General features: G+C 38.0%; 2 protein-coding genes across 4 annotated transcripts in view; one reads left to right on the top strand and one right to left on the bottom strand.

Moving 5' to 3' along the window:
• Nucleotides 1–18,238, top strand: part of CHMP7 (charged multivesicular body protein 7) — a 362,230-nt gene that overhangs the window by 160,863 nt on the left and 183,129 nt on the right. The gene's annotated exons all lie outside the window — the stretch shown is intronic.
• The window catches only part of GINS4 (GINS complex subunit 4), a 64,357-nt gene that overhangs the window by 39,289 nt on the left and 6,830 nt on the right, over nt 1–18,238 (bottom strand). For both annotated transcript variants that reach the window (XM_053717988.1, XM_053717987.1), the window contains exons 3-6: nt 15,564–15,680; nt 10,534–10,620; nt 6,805–6,918; nt 6,161–6,258 (exon numbers count right to left, since the gene is read on the bottom strand). In XM_053717988.1, the coding sequence (XP_053573963.1) occupies nt 6,161–6,258; nt 6,805–6,918; nt 10,534–10,620; nt 15,564–15,656 (392 nt within the window). In that variant the 5' untranslated portion in view covers nt 15,657–15,680. The remainder of the gene's footprint in view (nt 1–6,160; nt 6,259–6,804; nt 6,919–10,533; nt 10,621–15,563; nt 15,681–18,238) is intronic.

The following is an 18,238-nucleotide window of genomic DNA, read 5'->3' as shown; positions in this document are numbered from 1 at the left end:
TACCTCCATGCATTGAGCCACTGACGGGTGTTGAATGGAATGAAGGACACGGCAAGCATTTAGAAGTTTTGTTAACCTGTCCTCTGTCAGGTAAATTTTCATTTCTACAGAATCTATAAGAGTCCCCAAGAAGGGAACTCTTGTGAGTGGCAATAGAGAACTCTTTTCTACGTTCACCTTCCACCCATGCAACCTTAGAAATGCCAGAACTAACTCTGTATGAGACTTGGCAGTCTGGAAACTTGACGCTTGTATCAGAATGTCGTCTAGGTACGGAGCTACCGAAATTCCTCGCGGTCTCAGTACCGCCAGAAGAGAGCCCAGAACCTTTGTAAAGATTCTTGGAGCCGTAGCTAACCCGAAGGGAAGAGCTACAAACTGGTAATGCCTGTTTAGGAAGGCAAACCTTAGGTACCGATAATGATCCTTGTGAATCGGTATGTGAAGGTAGGCATCCTTTAAATCCACTGTGGTCATGTACTGACCCTTTTGGATCATAGGTAAGATTGTCCGAATAGTTTCCATTTTGAACGATGGAACTCTTAGGAATTTGTTTAGGATTTTTAAGTCCAAGATTGGTCTGAAGGTTCCCTCTTTTTTGGGAACCACAAACAGATTTGAGTAAAACCCTTGTCCGTGTTCCGACCGCGGAACTGGGTGGATCACTCCCATTAGTAAAAGGTCTTGTACACAGCATAGAAACGCCTCTTTCTTTATCTGGTTTGCTGACAACCTTGAAAGATGAAATCTCCCTTTTGGAGGAGAAGCTTTGAAGTCCAGAAGATATCCCTGAGATATGATCTCTAACGCCCAGGGATCCTGGACATCTCTTGCCCAAGCCTGGGCGAAGAGAGAAAGTCTGCCCCCCACTAGATCCGTTTCCGGATCGGGGGCCCTCACTTCATGCTGTCTTAGGGGCAGCAGCAGGTTTTCTGGCCTGCTTGCCCTTGTTCCAGGACTGGTTAGGTTTCCAGCCCTGTCTGTAGCGAGCAACAGTTCCTTCCTGTTTTGGAGCGGAGGAAGTTGATGCTGCTCCTGCCTTGAAGTTACGAAAGGCACGAAAATTAGACTGTCTAGCCCTTGGTTTGGCTCTGTCTTGAGGCAGGGCATGGCCCTTACCTCCAGTAATGTCAGCGATAATTTCTTTCAAACCGGGCCCGAATAATGTCTGCCCTTTGAAAGGTATGTTAAGCAATTTAGATTTAGAAGTCACATCGGCTGACCAGGATTTAAGCCACAGCGCTCTGCACGCTTGAATGGCGAATCCGGAGTTCTTAGCCGTAAGTTTAGTTAAGTGTACTACGGCATCAGAAATAAATGAATTAGCTAGCTTAAGGACTCTAAGCTTGTCTATAATCTCATCCAATGGAGTTGAGCTAATGGTCTCTTCCAGAGACTCAAACCAGAATGCCGCCGCAGCCGTGACAGGCGCAATGCATGCAAGGGGTTGTAATATAAAACCTTGCTGAACAAACATTTTCTTAAGGTAACCCTCTAACTTTTTATCCATTGGATCTGAAAAAGCACAGCTATCCTCCACCGGGATAGTGGTGCGCTTAGCCAGAGTAGAAACTGCTCCCTCCACCTTAGGGACCGTCTGCCATAAGTCCCGTGTGGTGGCGTCTATTGGAAACATTTTTCTAAATATAGGAGGGGGTGAAAAAGGCACACCAGGTCTATCCCACTCCTTGTTAACAATTTCTGTAAGCCTTTTAGGTATAGGAAAAACATCAGTACACGTCGGTACCGCAAAATATTTATCCAGCCTACATATTTTCTCTGGAATTGCAACCGTGTTACAATCATTCAGAGCCGCTAATACCTCCCCTAGTAATACACGGAGGTTCTCAAGCTTAAATTTAAAATTTGAAATGTCTGAGTCCAGTTTACTTGGATCAGATCCGTCACACACAGAATGAAGCTCTCCGTCCTCATGTTCTGCAAATTGTGACGCAGTATCAGACATGGCTCTATTATTATCAGCGCACTCTGTTCTCACCCCAGAGTGGTCGCGTTTACCCCTAAATTCTGGTAATTTAGATAATACTTCAGTCATAACATTAGCCATGTCTTGCAAAGTGATTTGTATGGGCCGCCCTGATGTACTTGGCGCCACAATATCACGCACCTCCTGAGCGGGAGATGCAGGTACTGACACGTGAGGAGAGTTAGTCGGCATAACTTCCCCCTCGTTGTCTGGTGAAATTTTCTTTACATGTACAGATTGGCTTTTATTTAAAGTAGCATCAATACAATTAGTACACAAATTTCTATTGGGCTCCACATTGGCCTTTAAACATATTGCACAAAGAGATTCCTCTGTGTCAGACATGTTTAAACAAACTAGCAATGAAACTAGCAAGCTTGGAAAATACTTTTCAATAAATTTACAAGCAATATAAAAAACGTTACTGTGCCTTTAAGAAGCACAAAAAAAACTGTCACAGTTGAAATAACAATGAACCAAATTAGTTATAGCAACCAAATTTTCACAGTAAATGCATTAAGTTAGCAAAGGATTGCACCCACCAGCAAATGGATGATTAACCCCTTAATACCCAAAAACGGATAACAATTTAATATAGGCGTTTTTATCACAGTCAAAAGCACAGTTTCACAGGTCTGCTGTGAGTGATTACCTCCCTCAAAACTAGTTTTGGAGACCCCTGGGCTCTGTAGAGACGTCCTGGATCATGGAGGAAGAAATAGGAAGACTGTGACTGAATTTTTACTGCGCAATAAAGCGCCAAAATAGGCCCCTCCCACTCATATTACAACAGTGGGGAAGCTCAGTAAACTGATTTTATTCATAAATAAACGACAGCCATGTGGAAAAATAATGCCCAAAAAGTTTTATCACCAAGTACCTCATAGAAAAACGATTAACATGCCAGTAAACGTTTAACAAATAAAATTAAGAAATGTTATTAATAAGCCTGCTGCTAGTCGCTTTCACTGCAGTGGAGGCTCAATATAAGTTAAATGTATACAGTATTTTCTTAGTGAAGTTCCATTCCCCAGAAATACCTCAGTGTAAACATACATATATATCAGCCTGATACCAGTCGCTACTACTGCATTTAAGGCTGCACTTACATTACATCGGTATTAGCCATATTTTCTCAGTCAATTCCATTCCTTAGAAAATAATATACTGCAACATACCTCCTTGCAGGTGAACCCTGCCCGCTGTCCCCTGTTCTGAAGTTACCTCACTCCTCAGAATGGCCGAGAACAGCAAATGGATCTTAGTTACGACCGCTAAGATCATACACAAACTCAGGTAGATTCTTCTTCTAATGCTGCCTGAGAAAAAACAACACACTCTGGTGCTGTTTAAAATAACAAACTTTTGATTGAAGAAATAAAAACTAAGTTTAACAACCACAGTCCTCTCACACGTCCTATCTATTAGTTAGGTGCAAGAGAATGACTGGGTATGACGTAGAGGGGAGGAGCTATATAGCAGCTTTGCTTGGGTGATCCTCTTGCACTTCCTGTTAGGGAGGAGATATAATCCCATAAGTAATGGATGACCCGTGGACTGACTACACTTAACAGGAGAAATACTACTTTGCAATTCAAATATGATATGTCAGCAAATCAGACAACACAATTCAATATTTTACTAAATCAAATAAAAAATTTTTAAGTCTTTCATTTTGTGCAGTTACTGCAGTGGCATTATTGCACAAAACAGTTAACAACTGCAATAAATACGGTGCAAACTAATTAATATTTTTTATTTGCACTATAGGATTTCCTTTTAAAAAAAATCATGAATTGATTTTTTCATGGCTTCTTAAACAGGTAATTAAATTCACTGTGAAATATTGTAAATTCAGATATTCTTCAATAACCCACTGACCCCCTTCACCCTGAAAAGAGATAACCATGTAGTCAGGAGGAGCCCTTGATTTTCAGAGTAGCAGCCCACTGATGGAGGGAGATGGTATTGATTTGTTGGATATGACAGCGATGTAATATTTATCCGTTTGTAAACAGAATTAACCTGGTCATTTGTGGTGCTGCTTATCCCATTTTTGTGCTGTCTATAATAATCTTAACGGTGCAGAACCATAAGCTACATACTAATCTCCATTTTTGATCTACAAGCACGCACCAGAATTTGTATTGCAAAATAGGAAAATGATACAATGCATTAAGCATCCTCTATTTTATTTATACTGTAAAGAAAAAAGGTATGACGTGAGAAAACGATAGACAAAATTTTTTTTATATACTGTATTGAAATTTGTACCAAGAACCTCTTTCTTTGCTGCATAACCGTTACTTATATATAAAAATTAATGACAGACTTTCAGAAAATTTACACCGCTGTATAGTAGGGCTGGGCAGCAAAAAGTGTGAGACAGACTCCGGAGTGCAGGCAGCCCTGACAGACTTTCAGAAAATTTACACCGCTGCTATAGAGTATTACTTTCAACTTTTCAAAGCACTCACTGTACTGCGACAGTGAGTGCTTTGAAAAGTTGAAAGTAATACTCTATAGCAGCGGTGTAAATTTTCTGAAAGTCTGTCAGGGCTGCCTGCACTCCGGAGTCTGTCTCACTCTTTTTGCTGCCCAGCCCTACTATACAGCAGTGTAAATTTTCTGAAAAAGTGGAAAGTAATACTCAATCTGCTCTGTATGCCATGTTCTTGCATATACCAGGCCAGGCCAGGGGATTTCTACATTTTCAAAATGCGGCTGACTTACCGGTCCGTTATAGTAGGGCTGGGCAGCAAAAGAGTAAGACAGACTCCGGAGTCCAGGCAGCTCAAAAAACGGAGGCAAGTTGAGGAGTTAAGTTGATGGCCATTACAGGTGCCAGCAGTCTCCTTCAGATTTGCCGCTAGTACCGCGCTCAATATCCTGCTCCCTTGCGCATGCGCGAGTAGCCAATCAAAGCCGGTCATGTTCTCCTGGTGCTGTCAATCACCAGGAGAACATGAGAACACCAGGAGAACATGTCCGTATCTGATTGGCTCCCTCGTTAGGAGGCATTACGAGGGATGCCTCCTATTGGACCATTTCTCCTTCAATGGTGTTTCACTCACACAGTCTTAGCCAGTTGATGGCGCTATTATGCTCCCCCTGCCCTGATAGTAGCAATGCAGTAATGCACCCATGTTACTATACGGAGAAGTACACAAATACAGTGCCTCTCCATAGCGTAACATGGGGAGGAGAAAAATGTGAAGTATTTGGTTTGGTCTGTCGCTCTCCAGTCTGACTGAGTAATGCAATGCACCCATGTTGCGCAACGGGGCAGTACCATTAGCGTAACATGGGGGGATTTTTTTTTTATAACAATTTTTTTTCTTTTAAATTCAATTTAAATAATAAACTTTGGGCCCATATGGCAGGGGAGGCCCTGCCTCCCATGACTGCACGTCCCTGATTGTGTGTGTATATATATATATATATATATACACACACACATACATACATACATACACACACATCTTTAGACATGTATATATCTATGTTAAAGCCCTTTACCCGAGATCTCATATCTTTGAGCCCTTATAACTTTTTTGTGCAATTCTTTTTTTAAACTATTTTTATTAGATGGTGTTATGAGTAACTGTACTTTTAAAATGTATTTTTGATGTGTTTTGTGACACTTTTGTTTCATGAAAAAGTTAACCAGAGCTCTGAGGATGTGCTAACCCGACACGCGTTAACTTTAATTGCGCTCAAGCGATCACCTTTACTTTCAATGTGTAATACAAGCGGAAAACCTGACGCGCGCAAACACCCGCAATAAACCCCTTATCGCTCATGCATAACTGTTAGCGATCCATGCGTAATCTAGCCCTTTACGAGGAATTAAATCTGGAGTTCAACAATACCTTAAAAAACACAACAAGCTTTCTACGCAAGTTCAAATTTGTGGTGTAGGATGCTTATGTAAATTAAAATGTATACATTTGTTTTCAATTTGAGAATAGGGAAAGTTAGAAAACCATGGAATTTACTAAAAGATCTACCAATAGATCATAAACTACCTTCTAGGCATGAACAATTTCAAAAAACATTCTTAGCAGAAAAAAAAAAAAAAAAAAGTTTAAATCAAAATGAATAGTTTTTCAACCAATGTGTCCTTTTGCCACAGTCTTCTTGCACTTATAGATTAATTTGTAAATTACTTACTCTTTAGCAAAAGCAAACTCTTCAGGTGAAAGTCTAGCTGGCTCATCCTCTCCTCTGGACTTCTCTTTCTCCAGAACATGTGGAAAAAACTTCTCTATCTTCCAAAACAATGTGAGAGAAAAAAAAATCTGTAACTATGGAGCAAACATTAATAACAGACTAGAACGGGGGTCAACAAATCCATTTAACCTTTAGAAGCCAGTAAGAGTATTTAGGAGCCAGACAGTGGTATTTGTCTATAGAAATATGGAGAATAACAAAAAAACAAAAAAAAAGCAAAAAAAAAAAAAAAGCAGGGTTACTATTCTAAAAAACAGTGGCTCCCTGGCTCCTGGGTTTGTCAAGTCCTGGACTAGAATGCTTTTACTAAATTCTTTATATTATTATACATGCAGAAGTATCTCATCTCCACTAATTTGCATAGACTACACATGTTAAACACATAGTATTCACTCTGTTTTTTAAGCAGGCACAATGAGCTCTGGAGTGTATTTTATTAAAAAATTAGCTCACACAAAATGTTGTATCGAAACCCAGAGAACTCCACAATATAATACACATATTGCTCATCGCAGAAAGATATTTTATGCCGTCTTCTCATTTATCTATAAAACAGCTGAAATTGAGGTTCTCACAAGGTTTACCTTGACCAGACGGCTGCGCAAGTAGCTGCTAAGCATGTATCGGATCCGCTCAATCTCCATATGATGGAAGCTCACTTTCAGATCACCAGTACGTGCTCGCCGAAGGTTTTGTTCCTATTGAAATGATGAGACACTCATGAGCCAAGAGCCATCAATATATCACATTGTTAGGCTGGTCAAGTCTGGTATAAACTAAGGAAGAAAACAAATAAATTACACCCAGTCCTATATTGAATTCAAACCGGCACAATGTGGAGGACACCGATTATCACTAACTTCACTGGAATTACTGCACATAGCCCATATACTAGTAGGATCTCACCACCGCAATCTGTGACTGCTGGTTCAGTAACACTGCCGGATCCCCAACCTCAATGGGTCTTACTTATGGCGTTTCTTATGGCATTCCCATAGGGCCTCCACTGCACACATATATATGCAGTCTCAGTATACAAGTCCAGAATATCCAGCACCTGGGTTCCAATTAATGGTGTGCCAGCATCAAGGGTCTTGCACAAACCCAAACACAAAGAGTGAACAGAAGGAAGCAGCACCACCAATTCTTTTTAAAGCAGGTTTATTCAGAATTCAGCTTTCTGTAGCCAGACCACAAATGCACTACAACATTTTGGACAAAGTCTGAAAACGTTTATAAATACATTTGTCCGAACCGTTGTAGCGCATTTGTGGTCTGGCTACTGAAAGCTGAATTAACCTGCTTAAAAAGAATTTGTGGTGTTGCTTCCTTCTGTTCACTATGTATGCTGTCTTACCCACGCTGCAGCAATTTGTAATATAGCCGGCACGGACCACCAGCACTTTCACCGTCTACAGATCAGTATCCCCAGTCTTCAGCTGGATGTCTCCCGGTCACATGATCATCCGCCGTTAAGGAATCACCACATCAAAGATTAAAATTCTCAGGAGCACCCTCCCCAGCTGATGCCAGGATACTGGCGAAAAAAATCTGGAGGCTCACCAAGCTTCTAAAATGTCAAACACTTTATTTGCAACCTATTAATATGAGATCAGATTATATCTACAAGCTCAACCCATTTTATTAGGTTGTGGCTTCAAAACACAAAATCAGCTATTTCATATACACAAATAAGCCATAAAAAGCAAATCTCATACATTTTTTACTCTGCAGCTAGTAAAAAAAGTAATTGGGAACAAGATTTTTTTTTTTTTATAGTATAGTGTCCCTTTAAGTGTTTCTCGTGCTCTTGAGCACCCTGGTGGTTCTGCCCAGGTACTGCATCCTACATATAAAATGTAATAAAAAGGTAAATCCTGTAGATTATACAAAAAACAACGTTGAACCCTGTACCGTGATGTAGATAAATGTTCATGCTGTTTCCCGAGAATTTTTCTGAATGCAATGTCCCCCGAAGAGGCAAAAAAAACCAACTCTTCATGACAAAATAACCTACATTATACCACAAAGAGCTATTTTAAAATATTTTTGTTTTACAAAGGAACAAGTCAAAATTAAATTTCCATGATTCAGATAGAGCACATACTTTTAAACTACTTTCCAATTTACTTCTATAATCAAAATGTGCACAATATTTTATATGCACACTTTTTGAGGCACCAGCTCCTACTGAGCATGAGAAAGAAGTCACAGTATATACATCTATGCATTTTGTGATTGGCTAATGGCTGTCACATGAGGGGAGGGAAATGAAAATTGAACTAGTTTTGAAAAAAATAAATCTACTACTAATTTAAAAATTCAGTGCTATTGCACTGACCTTTTATTATGCAATTCTACTCTATTTAATGGTCCTTTAAATTTGTAATATTGTCACCCATAGGTTTCTGATTTTACCTATAGACTACTTACATTAGATCAAAGTTTTTTTTATTTCTAATACAGACACCTATAGATTGTTGATCTACTATTTAACAGATTATATATTTTTTTGCCTATAAATAAGCTACATTATGTCAGACACTTTTAATAAAAAAAACCAAAAACAAAAAAAACACAATCTGTTTTTTTTTTGTGTTGTGTGTAATTTTAGTGAGAAACCCATAGTTTGTGAAAAAGTTTCCCCCCCTTTTAATATGATCTCATTTGGCTTACATTTTATGGCCAACTGATAGCAGGTAATGCAAAAGAATTGTATCAAGATCAATATGTTGGGTTGTCAAATGAGAGTTGGCTAGTTCCACCATTTTAGAAAAATAGATACCAGTGTTCTCCACAGAAAATGTTGCCAGCTGGGTGGCATTATGAAGTAGCTGGGTCAGGGCAGTGTAATACAGAGAACAATTCTGTGTATATACATGTAACTTAAAGGGACATACAACCCAATTTTTTTCTTTCACGATTAAGATAGAACATCACATTTTAAACAACTTTCTAATTTACTTTTATTATCATATTTTCTTTGTTTTCTTGTTATCCTTATTTGAAAAGCAGAAATGTAAACTCAATAGTGTGCACGTGTCTACAGCACTATATAGCAGCAGTTTTGCAACAATGTTATACATTAGCAGGGGCACTAGATGGCAGCACTATTTCCGGTCATGTAGGGCTTCAGGCATGTGCACGCTTCCTACCTAGGTATCTCTTCAACAAAGAATAACATGAGAATGAAATAAAATTTGATAATAGAAGTAAATTGGAAACTTTTTAAAAATTGTATTCTCTATCTGAATCATGAAATAATTTTTGGGGTTTAAAAATGTCCCTTTAAGCTATCCAAAGCACAAATAACATAATATAACAAATTAATATAATGATAATTTGTGCAACAAACATTGAAAAACAAAGTGTAATATTATCCAATTTTTGGCTTAAAGGGACACTGAACCCAAATTTTTTAACTCATGATTTAGATAGAGCATGCAATTTTAAGGCACTTTCTAATTTACTCCTTTTATCAATTCTTCATTCTCTTGCTAGCGTTATTTGAAAAGCAAGAATGTAAGTTTAGAAGCCAGTTCATTTTTGGTTAACAACCTGGGTTGTCCTTGCTGATTGGACCGCACCAATAAACAAGTGCTGTCCAGTGTTCTGAACCAAAAATTGTCTGGCTCCTTAGCGTAGATGCCTTCTTTTTCAAATAAAGATAGCAAGAGCTGGAATCTGTTGGCGCTCTACAAATACCTGATAATAATAATAATAATAAAAAGAAGAGAACGAAGAAAAATTTATAATAGGAGTAAATTAGAAAGTTGCTTAAAATCGCACGCTCTATCTCAAAGAAAAAAAAAATTGGGTTTAGTGTCCTTAACCAGGAGGACAGTAAAATAAGCCAGGTGTTGTGCCCACTAAATAGGTCTTGGGGAGAACACTGAGATACAGTGAAAAATACATATGTCAAGGCTGTTTAAAGAAATGTTTTGTATAAGAACTCTGACATATGTATTTGTCATACGTGTCCCTTTTAAAAGCAGCCATATGGCTACTTATAATTAGCAAAACTAATAATTCTATATATGGTTGGTCTTAGCCAACTCAGCGGATTCCCTGTTATTTGGGGCAAACTTTGCACAAAATACTTGGGTCCTTAAGAGGTTACCAAGTAGTATTTATAACACATACTCTAGCCTCCAAGTAAGGAAAAAGCCAGAATTAATTTCATTGTGGCCTCATCAAAAGGTTGTACACGCCTGGGTTATACAAAAGCAAAATCAAACACTGGGAAACTGACAGCAACACACATTGCTGAGTTATTAAAAAATGATTTCAAAATAAGGAATGAGTTACTTTACCATATGGTTCAGTTGCTCCATCACACACTCAACAATCTCCGATTTACTCTCTAAGAGCTCAGGGGCAAATTTCTCATTCAGCCAGGCCTGGGAGTGAAAGAAAAAAACAAAGAGAGATAATATACCACATTCATGCATACATAAACACTTCCCAATGCAATATGTCTATGCACAAACAACCAAATGTGACCTAACCCATACATGTAAAAGTCATATGCCCTTCCTACATACATACTATTGCAAGTACATCCCCACAGTAAACTTTCTGTAAATAAAAGGTTGTGCATTACCCTGTTGTACATACCCACATTTATATGATTATTCCACTATGTAAGTGCACATAACTATGGTATTTTGCTACTTATATATATTTGTTATACATAATTTATATTATAAATATCAACACAAAAATATATATTGCACACACTTCTTAAGCACTACTTTTTATGTCATGACATCAAAAGAAGAGACGTGAGGTTTTAAAGTTTATGTATAACCAATGTCATCTAAGAATGCTGGGCCTATGGCTCTTATTGCTGGGCCTATGGCTCTTATTGCTGGGCCTATGGCTCTTATTGCTGGGCCTATGGCTCTTATCTGCCGTCAATATCTATGTTTCTATCAAACACTGTGGGGGACTTTAAAAATGCATGGGACAAGCATAGGGCTATCCTACGAACTAGATAAGTTTATACTGTTAGGTAAGGTCGGGCAGACTTGCTGGGCCTATGGCTCTTATCTGCCGTCAATATCTATGTTTCTAAGAATATACACGCCCATTAGCTTTCAAAATCTACTATAAACAAGATGAGATATTGGCAATGGCAACCTACATGGCCGCTACTCTCCTCGCAACCTGCACTTCGCTGATTCAAACTGATGTTGATGTGTCCGAGTCAAAGTGTAGCCTACTCTCACTAGCATGCAATGCTAACTCCCCCTGAACGCCTATAACTACATCAGATCTAACCTACAATCCCCCTGCTCCGCCTCGCTACCTCCCACCTGTCGCTTACACCAGAGCTAACTTGCACTCTCCCTGCACCACCCAGCTAACTCCCCCTGACCACCTACGTCACGCCTAACCTACACAACCCTGGAGCGCCCAGCTAAGTCCCTAATACCACCCACACGCCACTGAAACACCCCAGCTACCTCCCACATACTGCCTACTGTCAAAAAAAATACCTGACTATAATAAACTATACTTAATAGTAAACCTCCCCATTATAACTATAGGAGCTATGTCACTAAAATTATAATCAATGTTTAAATGATGTGTCACAGAGATGCGCTAAAAGCGTTCGACTGGAATTGAGCCTTGGTCTGGCGCATCTTGAAAGAGGTGACAATCAAGCAGGGGATCAAGTCACCCTTTTAGTATGTTGTCAGCAATCTGATGAGGCACCTAGGGATACCACTTGTTTGGGGGTGCTACCTACTGGGAGGAATGGGAAACACTTCAATTCCGGCCTCCCATGAGAAAATATGCATTGTCATGTACAATGTATATTTAAAGTATTGTAGAGATCTTAAAAAGGGATTTATTGTTGCTTGCTATTATTTCAAACAAATATATATTTAAAAATATATTTAAAATAATAGAAAGAATCATTAAATACCTTTTACACTATAGATATATACAATACTTGAATGTAATTAATTTTACTTGTTATGTTTGTTATTTGATATTAAAGACAGTATAACTACAATTATAGTTCTACATAACTGCATGCCTGTTATGTAAAAATATAATTTAAATGCTACTGACTACTATAACACAACAGATTTTATATATATATATATATATATATATATATATATATATATATATATATATATATATATATATATATATATACACACACACACACACACACATACATACATTTTCACTAATACATGTATACACAATTTAAGATTAGCATGATTAAGGGTGAATAGCCCGAAACATTGCGTTTGCTGCTGTGTGCCTATGCTTTGTATAAGCTAAAGGATCAATAAATGCTTTAAAGATTCAAGATTTTCTCCTCGTGATTGGTGCTGTGGAACTAAGTTGCTGTCCATTTTAACGTACAGGTGGCCCTCGGTTTACGCCGTTTCAGAATAACAACCTTTTTTTCAGTCATGTGACTGCTATTGAAAAGCTTTTGGAAAGCAATGCACTAATTAAAATAGCCAGTAGGTGGAGCTGTCCGCTTGTTTTGCAGCAAAGTTATACAATTTAACATCCTTAAATTGATCTGTGTACACAGATCAGATCTATTGAGCAAAATTTAGCAGGCACTTCCCTATTATCTTCCTGTCCAGCAGCTTGAGATGAGGGTGCCTAACTGCTTATTAATCACTGCAGATTGAAATGCATATAATAGGTGCAGACCCAATATTATCTAACATGCTAACAATGCAGAGAACTGATTGCAGAAAAATGCAAGTAAAAAAAAGTTTTTGTTCATTAAACTTAGTTTGATGATGATGCAGTCTGTTGTGTGATTATTTTATTAGGTGATGTTTAGCAAATGTTTTTGTTCATTAAACTTAGTTTGATGATGATACAATCTATATTTTTAAGTTTATAATGCTGTTTATGTCTTCATTTCAAAGCTTTAAAAATAATGTATTAGGTGTTACTTATGACAATTTTGAGAGGGGCCTGGAACCTAACTCCCTCACTTCCCATTGACTTACATTATAAACTGGGTTTCAATTTACAACGGTTTCGATTTACAACCATTCCTCCTGGAACCTAACCCCGGCGTAAACTGAGGGCTACCTGTATATGCAATACTTATAGATATAATGTAGTCAGGCTTTGCATTGATAAAATATACATGCATACCATTTTAAATATTTTATATTTGAAATAAAATGCATGGTCATGTATAATGCATATTAGTATAAAGGGACAGTATACTGTAAAATTGTTTTCCCTTAATGTGTTTCCAATTACTTTGTTTTGCCAGCTGCAGAGTATAAAATGTATAAGAATTTGCTTTTTAAGCTTTATTTGTGTATATGAATTAGCTGGTTTTGTGTTTTGAAGCCACAACCTAATGAAATGGGTTGAGATTGTAGGTATAATCAGATCTCAATACTTTATATCACATTCATGCTTACATGCATTCATTTTATTACCTTATCTCTTCTATACCCCACTGGGAGTGTAATTTATTCTGCTTGCTGTTTTTACCCAGCTTATTATAAATAAAGAATAACAACAACAACAACAACAACAACAATAATCTATAGCTTGGACCTAAGGCCAGAAAATTTCAGAATAGGTGGGGATACCACAGGCTAAATCAACTATTTCAAATTCCAATATAAGGGTAAAAGAAATACTTCTAAACAATTTAATACACCCCAGCAGGTAAAGTGGATCATTGGGAAGAAAATTAAAAGGGGAGAACATTTTTGAGTAAACTGTCCCTTTAAGTATTGGATATAAATTAAAATTATATATATATAAAAAGACTGTTGCATTATAATTATAGTATTCCTTAACTGCATGCCTGTTATGTAATAATACAATAATAATACTAATGACTTTAGTAACCTAAATATAAAATTACAGGTATGGAGGGTGGTTAGGAGACAAACTATATCTACACTATCACCTAACGCCCCCCCCCCCTCTACACTAAACCACCTAAATTACAAGAAAAGAAAAAAAAAATCTAATTGACATAAAACAAACTCAGTATTGAAAAAACAAACAAACTATTATACCCAACACTAATGTACATGCCCCATAAAATAAAAAACCCACCCAAAACAAAACCCCAACACTAAAATAAATCACAATAGCCCTTAAAAGAGCCTTTTGTAGGGCATTGCCCTTAAGATAATTCAGCTCTTTTACAATTAAAAAAGGATTACAACCCCCCCATAATACAATTTACCTTACAAAGAATAATAAAAAACAAACAAAAAAAAAACCAAAAAAAAAACCCTGCCCCTATGTCTGCTTGGAATATTCGACATAGCAGTGGATCCTTTGGAATATGTTGATGCATCGTACCACTTTCATTAATCAGGGCCTAGGTGAGAGGCTGCCAGTTATATAGATTGGGAGAGATACACCCAAATATAAACCAGGTACATGCTTTAGAACTCAATTGAGTTCTGCGCTGGCCATATGCTTCCAAATTTCAACACATTTTCTGGAATTCCACAAGACTCCCCACTATTCCTATTATCAAGAACTAAAAGTAACAAATAGCACCTTGTGTTTTGCTCTGTACTGTTAACCATTTAAATGGGCATTGTACACTAGATTTTACTTTGCATAAACGTGTTGTAGATTATCCATTTATATAGCCCATCTGCGGGTGTTTTAGTAAAAATGTATAGTTTTGCTTATATTTAAATAACATTGTGCTGATTTGCAGACTCAGAACCAAGCTCTAAAGTTTTAGATGTATACTGATGTATACAGACTTTAGATTGCTTCTGTTTGTATAATGCAGGGGAGAGGGGGGAGGTTTGCTCTCAGCCCCTTACAGTGGGTGCCCCTTCTAACGTGAGTTACAGTGCTAAATTGGGGGCTTCTAAGTAAGTTTTTAAAAGGTTTTACACTAGATTTTTATATCAGTATCTGTACATCTTATTCTTTATAGTAGTGTCTATTACATGCAGTTAAAGGAAAATTGGTGTATACTGTCCCTTTAAGTGCAAAAGGATAGTTGCAAGCATTTTCTGCCACAATCCTCTATAGGCACAAAATGCACTTTTTTGTGTAAATAAAAGTACCACATTTGATCTAAAGCTGGAAAGTCACTCTCCTATCAAGCAGATAAACAAGGATTTCATTCACAAAAAAACATATTTTATATTGCAAGACTGTGTGCACCAATGCAGGTCCTGGGTGCACTTTTGTCCTGATATGTTCTATTTAAAAGTTTTTGTACATGTTCTATGTCAGATGGTATGGTGCATGCATACCTATATATGGTCAATGTTTAATCTTCTGATTATCCTTTGCCAAATGTCTACATTATTCATGTATTCTTAAAGCTCTAGTCTCTCACCTCTTCCAACTTGCTTATAAGCTCTGCAGGTGTCAGAACCTCCTCACTTCCATCATCAGACTCTTGATCAAACAGATCCAGTTCGTCCGCCATAAGTTCAAGACAAAAAATTCTTCTCTGAAAGGAAAGGGTAAATAATATATGTTATAATGAGGTGCAAGCAACATACACAAAGAAAATAGAAAAGATACCATAAATAGATCAAGAAAAACAAATAAAATCTAATAATTTTATTTTTCTCTCTCATAATAATTTTGCCTGCAAACCAATATAATGTAGATCTATACTAACCGTGCATTTCCAAGTTTTTAATAATAGCATATGGTACAAAGGTTCCTTTAACCCCTTAATGACAACTGACGTACCAGGTACGTCCTGCAAAAACTTGCAGTTAGTGACAATGGACGTACCTGGTACGTCAGTTGTCTAAGAGAGTGCTGGAAGCGATCGCAATCGCTTCCAGCAGCTCTCAGGGTATTGCAGTGATGCCTCGATATTGAGGCATCCTGCAATACCCTTTAAAAAGCATCCGATGCAGAGAGAGCCACTCTGTGGCCCTCTCTGCACCGGTAGCGATGGGGCCGTTCGTTGGTGGGTGGGAGCTTACAGGGAGGAGGGTGGGCGGCCCATCGCTACCCGGCATCCGGTTCCTTCAAGTGCATTGTGCACGCCGGATGCCGGGAGCGTGCGGGGGGGCTGCGTGCACGCGCGTGTGTGTGTGTGCGCGCGCTGCAATCACTGGCACTGCCACCAATGAATTTTGGTAAGAGGGAGGGGGGCAGAAAACAGTAATTTTTTTTTAATAATAATAGGATCTGGTAGGGTTAGGGGGGTGGGGGTACTGGGGGGGGCAGCTACACTACAGAAAAAATGAAAAAAAAAAACATTTAAAAATTAAAAAAAACCCACTTTATTTTTTGGGGAAAACTGGGTACTGGCAGACAGCTGCCAGTACCCAAGATGGTGGCAATTAGGTAGGTGGGGAGGGTTAGAGAGGTGTTTGGGGGGGATCAGGGAGGTTGGGGGTTAAGGCAGGGGTCCATCACAGCTGAATAATTAAAAAAAAAAACAAACAAAAAAAAAAACAACACCTTTTATTTTAGTACTGGCAGACTTTCTGCCAGTACTTAAGATGGCGGGGACAATTGTGGGGTGGGGGAGGGAAGAGAGCTGTCTGGGAGGGATCAGGGGGTGGGATGTGTCAGGTGGGAGGCTAATCTCTACACTAAAGCTAAAATTAACCCTGCAAGCTCTCTACAAGCTACCTAATTAACCCCTTCACTGCTGGGCTTAATACAAGTGTGGTGCGCAGCAGCATTTAGCGGCCTCCTAATTGCCAAAAAGCAACGCCAAAGCCATATATGTCTGCTATTTCTGAACAAAGGAGATCCCAGAGAAGCATTTACAACCATTTGTGCCATAATTGCACAAGCTGTTTGTAAATAATTTAAGTGAGAAACCTAAAATTGTGAAAAATGTCACTTTTTTTTTTATTTGCTCGCATTTGGCGGTGAAATGGTGGCATGAAATATACCAAAATGGGCCTAGATCAATACTTTGGGTTGTCTACTACACTACACTAAAGCTAAAATTAACCCTTCAAGGTCCCTACAAGATCCCTAATTAACCCCTTCACTGCTGGGCATAATACACGTGTGGTGCGCAGCTGCATTTAGCGGCCTTCTAATTACCAAAAAGCAACGCCAAAGCCATATATGTCTGCTATTTCTGAACAAAGGGGATCCCAGAGAAGCATTTACAACCATTTGTGCCATAATTGCACAAACTGTTTGTAAATAATTTCAGTGAGAAACCTAAAGTTTGTGACAAAATTTGTGAAAAAGTGAACAATTTTTTTTATTTGCTCGCATTTGGCAGTGAAATGGTGGCATGAAATATACCAAAATGGGCATAAATCAATACTTTGGGTTGTCTTCTAAAAAAAAATATATACATGTCAAGGGATATTCAGGGATTCCGGACAGATATCAGTGTTCCAATGTAACTAGCGCTAATTTTGAAAAAAAGTGGTTTGGAAATAGCAAAGTTCTACTTGTACTTATTGCCCTATAACTTGCAAAAAAAGCAAACAACATGTAACCATTGGGTATTTCTAAACTCAGGACAAAATTTAGAAACTATTTAGCATGGGTGTTTTTTGGTGGTTGTAGATGTGTAACAGATTTTGGAGGTCAAAGTTAGAAAAAGTGTGTTTTTTCCATTTTTTCCTCATATTTTATATATTTTTTATATTAAATTATAAGATGTGATGAAAAAAATGGTATCTTTAGAAAGTCAATTTAATGGCGAGAAAAACGGTATATAAATATGTGTGGGTACAGTAAATGAGTAAGAGGAAAATTACAGCTAAACACAAACACTGCAGAAATTTAAAAATAGCCATTGTCATTAAGGGTAAGAAAACTGAAAAATGGTCCGGTCATTAAGGGGTTAAAAGGGATAGTCTACTCAAAAATAAACTTTCATGATTCAGATAGGGCATGCAATTTTAAGCCACTTTCTAATTTACTCCTGTTATTACATTTTCTTTGTTCTCTTGGTATCTTCATTTGAAACAGCAGGGATGTAAGCATTGGAGCCAGCCTATTTTTGGTTCAGGGGCTGGGTAGCACTTTCCGATTGGTGTCTAAATGTAGCCACCTATCAGCAAGCAC

The sequence above is a fragment of the Bombina bombina genome, chromosome 6 (assembly GCF_027579735.1).
Source record: "Bombina bombina isolate aBomBom1 chromosome 6, aBomBom1.pri, whole genome shotgun sequence".
NCBI lineage: Eukaryota > Metazoa > Chordata > Amphibia > Anura > Bombinatoridae > Bombina > Bombina bombina.
This window is presented reverse-complemented; position numbering and strand designations above follow the sequence as displayed.